The 5,275-nt window shown below is 34.3% G+C and overlaps 1 protein-coding gene across 1 annotated transcript in view; it reads right to left on the bottom strand.

Annotated features, from left to right (window-relative positions):
• Nucleotides 1-5,275, bottom strand: part of LOC101845247 (glutathione hydrolase 1 proenzyme) — a gene marked incomplete in the record, with an annotated part of 27,495 nt that overhangs the window by 8,989 nt on the left and 13,231 nt on the right. Inside the window, 4 exon segments of the mRNA XM_035970362.1 lie at nt 84-95; nt 1,296-1,445; nt 2,567-2,730; nt 4,520-4,712. Of these exon segments, the coding sequence (XP_035826255.1) occupies nt 84-95; nt 1,296-1,445; nt 2,567-2,730; nt 4,520-4,712 (519 nt within the window).

The raw sequence follows: 5,275 nt of genomic DNA, 5'->3' as shown, positions 1-5,275 counted from the left end.
GGGGGGTTGTTTCTTGTAAACTCCCAGCAATTTTGCCTATTCTGGCTTTTTCATTTCTGTTTGGTCAGCAATACTTCTACTGGTCATCTTGTAGCCTGGGAGGAAAAAAAGAGGAAAGGAAAACGAGAGTGATCTTCTGGTCCAAACCTGGGCAAAGGTTTTGTTTGGGTATTTTTATGTTCGAGTGGGTTTGTTTTTTTTTGTTTCTTGTTAAACCTGGGCAAGATTTCTTTTTTCGTTTGAGTGCGAGGGGGGGGGGGGGGGGGTTCTTTTTTAAGTATTTGTGTCTGTGGTGTTGTAGTTAGGCGCTTCATCGTCGCACGCAATGGACCCGAGTTCAATTCCCAGTAGGATCAGGGGAGAATATTTCTCAAATATCTCGGTCTTTCTGTTGAGATGTTGTATCTCTCTCAGTCCGGGCACATCCAGACGATATGAAAAAGCGTAGGGCTATTAATAATGCATTCAATTATTATTTCTCTTATCACCAGAGATGCCAACCTCAGATGAAAGCTTTTGTTTAGCTGTCCCCGTGGTTTTATGCACCTCGCATAATTTACCAAAATTTGATCATTTTTTGCATAATTTCTGATTATTTTTCTTCATCATTCTTTGTTAAAATTAATAGAATCGCATAATTTCACATTCTTCAGCTCATTTAGCATAATTTCAGATTTTTTCTTCAATAAAATGACGGGGACAGTTATAGTGAGATCCAAGTAGAATTTTTCCGAGAGATTTGAATGTGTCCAGTGGAGGAGAGCCAAGTACATGACTGGCGAAGGCATATTAGGGCCAATGTGGCAGATCAAAACTTCGGCGAAAAAACGGAAGCGGTTTTGCAACGATGAGTCTTTGTGACTATCACGACCTGTGTCATAGTAATTTTTATTCCAAATAAGATTTTGTTTAATCCGATAAATGAAAATTTGTGAGATCACACAGGTAAAAAATTGTTGAAGGTGAGAGACGGGTCGTGTTTTCGTGGGTCTCACGCCAAAATCGTGTATTTATTCTCAAATACTATTATTATTGTTATTATTATTATTATTATTAGGCCTATCATTGTTGTTATTATTATTATTATTATTATAATTATTATTATTACAATTATATTATATTATTATTATTAAAAAGCCTACTATTGTTATCATCATTGTTATTATTATTATTATAATTATTATCATTATCGATGTTATAATCAATATTATTATTACTATTGTTACTATTATTGTTACTATTATTTATTATTATCATCGTTATCTGTACTTGTGTTCCAACAGCGAGGCACTCACCGTCCAGGATGTTCAGGATGAAGGACAGGACGGCCCCACCAGCGGGAGGGGGAGGGGAGATAACTCTCACGCCGTTGTCCAGGCTGATCTCCAGCGGCGTCTTCTCCAGGACCAGGTAGTTCTTTAGGTCCGCACGCGTTATGATGGAGCCTGGGCACGACAACGATAGCTTGGACTTATCAAGTCATACATCATAATAATAACATTAATAATAATAATAATAACAACAATGATAATTATAATTACAACAATAATAATAACTACATTAATAATAATAATAATAATAATAATAATAATAATAAAGATAACAATAATTACAAAAATCATAATAAAGAAGCTCAGGACAGAGATAAATGGAAGGAGCTTGTATGTGGCCTATACCCTGCCAGGGGTGAAAGGCATTGATGATGATGATAATAAAGATAATAATAATTACAAAAATAATGATAATGATAACATTAACAACAAAAAATCATAATCATAATTTATCATTATTAATTAATTTTTTTTCAAATGTTCCTGATGAAGCCATACGACGAAAAGTTGAGCGCATTTGTAAAATAGGAAATCCCACATCTTCCAAGTCTCAACCTTTTTTATTCTCAGTCTACAATACTAATAATAAAATAATAATAATAATAATAATAATAACAACAATAATAATAATAGTAGTAGTAATAATAATAGTAATAATAATAATAATAATGAGAGTGATAATAACAATACTGATGATATTAACAATAATAGGCTTAATAATAATAACATTAATAATAATAATAATAACAATAATGATAATAACAATAATAATAATGATAATAACAATTATAATAATAATAATAACAATAATAATAATAATAACAATAATAATAATAATATCAATAACAATACTAATAATAACATCAATAGCAATAGTAGTAATAATAATAACAATAACAATAATAATAATAATAATAATAATAGCAATACTACTACTACTACTAACAATAATAATATGTAATAATAATGATAAAAACAATAATAATAATAACAGTAATAATAACAATAAAAAATACCATAATAATAGTAATATTAATAACAATAATAATAACAATAAAAAATAACAATAAAAATAACAACAACAAAAATAATAAAAATAATAATAGCAATAATAATAATAATAATACCAACAACAATAATAATATTAATAATAATAACAATAGTAATAATAGCAACAATAATAATAATAACATAATAATAACAATATTAACAATAACAGCGCAACTACCACTGACCTATGTCCGACAAATCGGCCATGATGTCGTCTGTGAGCGAGCCGTCGTAGAACGCCGCCATACCCTCCTCCGAGATGACCTTGAGGGTGCGGGCAAGCTGCGGCCTCGTCATGTTCTCCCCCTCCTTGAACAGCGCGTTCGTCTCTTTGTTGAAAAACACAGCTCTGGCCGAGGGAAGAGAATTTTTTTTTAAAAATCAAGACCACTTGGGTTTTTGTTTTAGTAAGAGTTTTTGTTTTAGTAAGAGTTTTTGTTTTAGTAAGAATTTTTGTTTTAGAAAGAGTTTTTGTTTTCAGTAAGAGTTTTTGTTTTAGTAAGAGTTTTTGTTTTCAGTAAGAGTTTTTTTGTTTTAGTAAGAATTTTTGTTTTTAGAAAGAGTTTTAGTTTTAGTAAGAGTTTTTGTGCTTGTAAGAGTTTTTGTTGTAGTAAGAGTTTTTGTTTTCAGTAAGAGTTTTTGTTGTAGTAAGAGTTTTTGTTTTTAGAAAGAGTTTTAGTTTTAGTAAGAGTTTTTGTGCTTGTAAGAGTTTTTGTTGTAGTAAGAGTTTTTGTTTTCAGTAAGAGTTTTTGTTGTAGTAAGAGTTTTTGTTTTCAGTAAGAGTTTTTATTTCAGAAAGAGTTTTTGTTTTAGTAATAGTTTTTGTTTCCTGTAAAAGTTTTTGTTTCCTGTAAGAGTCTCTGTTTAGTAAGGTTTTACACTGCTCTCGTCACTGCATACGGTCATATATGAGCGCCAAGGGGTAGAAGTCAACAGAGAAGTCTGAACGGCTTTAAATAAGAGTTTTACGGCACTTGCAACACTATAAGGTCATAGAAGGGCTGAAGATTAGAGGTGTTACAAGGGAGTAAAAAACACACGAAGGAGGAGGAGAGATAAGGACGATAGATATTTGATAGGAAAGAAGGAGGAGAGATAAGGATGATAGATGTTTGATAGGAAAGAAGGAGGAGAGATAAGGATGATAGATGTTGGATAGGAAAGAAGGAGGAGAGATAAGGATGATAGACGTTCGATAGGAAAGAAGGAGGAGAGATAAGGATGATAGATGTTCGATAGGAAAGAAGGAGGAGAGATAAGGATGATAGATGTTTGATAGGAAAGAAGGAGGAGAGATAAGGATGATAGATATTTGATAGGAAAGAAGGAGGAGATATAACGAAGATAGACGTTGGACAGGAAAGAAGGAGGAGAGATAAGGACGATAGACGTTCGATAGGAAAGAAGGAGCGTCCCTTTAATCAATCAAATCACTACCCTAAAATTACAACAAAGTTCTTTCTGCTCAGTACCTAGTTTTGAGAAATTTGACGTTTAAAAAAATTTTGAGTTTCACAACATCTCAAGCTTTTTTTGTTTAAGCAATTCTTTTAATACCTTGATAATGACTCTGAATAATCTGATGATTTTGATAAAGCAGAGAGAACATTTGGTTCCTGACCTCATGGTTGTAGTAATTCAAAACCACCAAAAATGTCAGCTAGAATTTTGTAACCTTCTGCGGTAGCGACATGCAGGATTCATACCGAGCAGGAGACTCTTTTCCCCAAGACTTTTCCAGAACCAGATTTCTTTTTTCCAAGACAAAAAATGTGTCATTTCCTAAGAAAATTTTTCGTTCAGCATGCAAAAATACATTATTATGGTGCACTTCATAATAAATAAAGTCCAGGCCTTCAAAACTTCGAGGAAATATTTTTTTACAAAAGATCTAGATTTAGTTAAAAATGTGTTTTTTCAAGATTTTTCCAAGAATTTCGCCAACTTCCCAAAATTCCAAGAGTATTCCATGTCTTGGAAAATAAAAACTATATTAAAAAAGTTTTACAGTTTTCCAAGACACAGAACACACAACACACACACACACACACTCTTACACACACACACACACACACATACACACACTCACACATTTTTTGACAATGGAGGTGACCCACACACTACAGCGACCGGCCTACCTCAAAGACGGCTCCGTGGTCAAAAGCTTTTTGTCATCTTGGATAGCATTGTGGAGACCAATTGGAACAGGAAATCCGCCGGCAGCCATTTTGATGGCGGGCTCGAAAACCTCCTTCCAGCGGAGACGGCCGTACTTCTGGTGAGCTGACCAGTAACCTTTGACCTCTGCCGGGACAGCGATGCTGAGGGGGCCTGGGGGGGACAGTTTAGTAAGAGTTTTACGGCACTTGCAACACAATAAGGTTATACAAGTTCCGAAGATTAAAGGTGTTACAAGAGAGTAACAAACATAAAAAAGAAGGAGGAGAGATATGGACGATAGATGTTTGATATAGGAAAGAAGGAGCAAACCACATCAGAGCACCCGCCAACCACCCACCTAGGAAGACGGTATACACGGGTAAATTACAGAGATATTGGGGGTATATACACACAAACAAAACTCTAACACACACAGTCGAACAAAGACACATACACTCTAACACACAGAACACAAACTCACCCAGACACATACACACAATACTCTCTCACACACAAAAAATACTCTCTCTCTCTCTCTCACACACGTACACACACACACACACACACACACACACACAACTCACCAGCACTAGAAGCAGAAGGGTCATCTTTATACATGTCTGCCGTAGCCTTTCCTGGCGCTGTCTCTCTCTCTCTCTCTCTCTCTCTCTCTCTCTCTCTCTCTCTCTCTCTCTCTCTCTCTCTCTCTCTCTCTCTCTCTCTCTCTCTCTCTC

The sequence above is a fragment of the Aplysia californica genome, unplaced genomic scaffold, assembly GCF_000002075.1.
Source record: "Aplysia californica isolate F4 #8 unplaced genomic scaffold, AplCal3.0 scaffold00259, whole genome shotgun sequence".
Classification (NCBI taxonomy): Eukaryota; Metazoa; Mollusca; class Gastropoda; order Aplysiida; family Aplysiidae; genus Aplysia; species Aplysia californica.
This window is presented reverse-complemented; position numbering and strand designations above follow the sequence as displayed.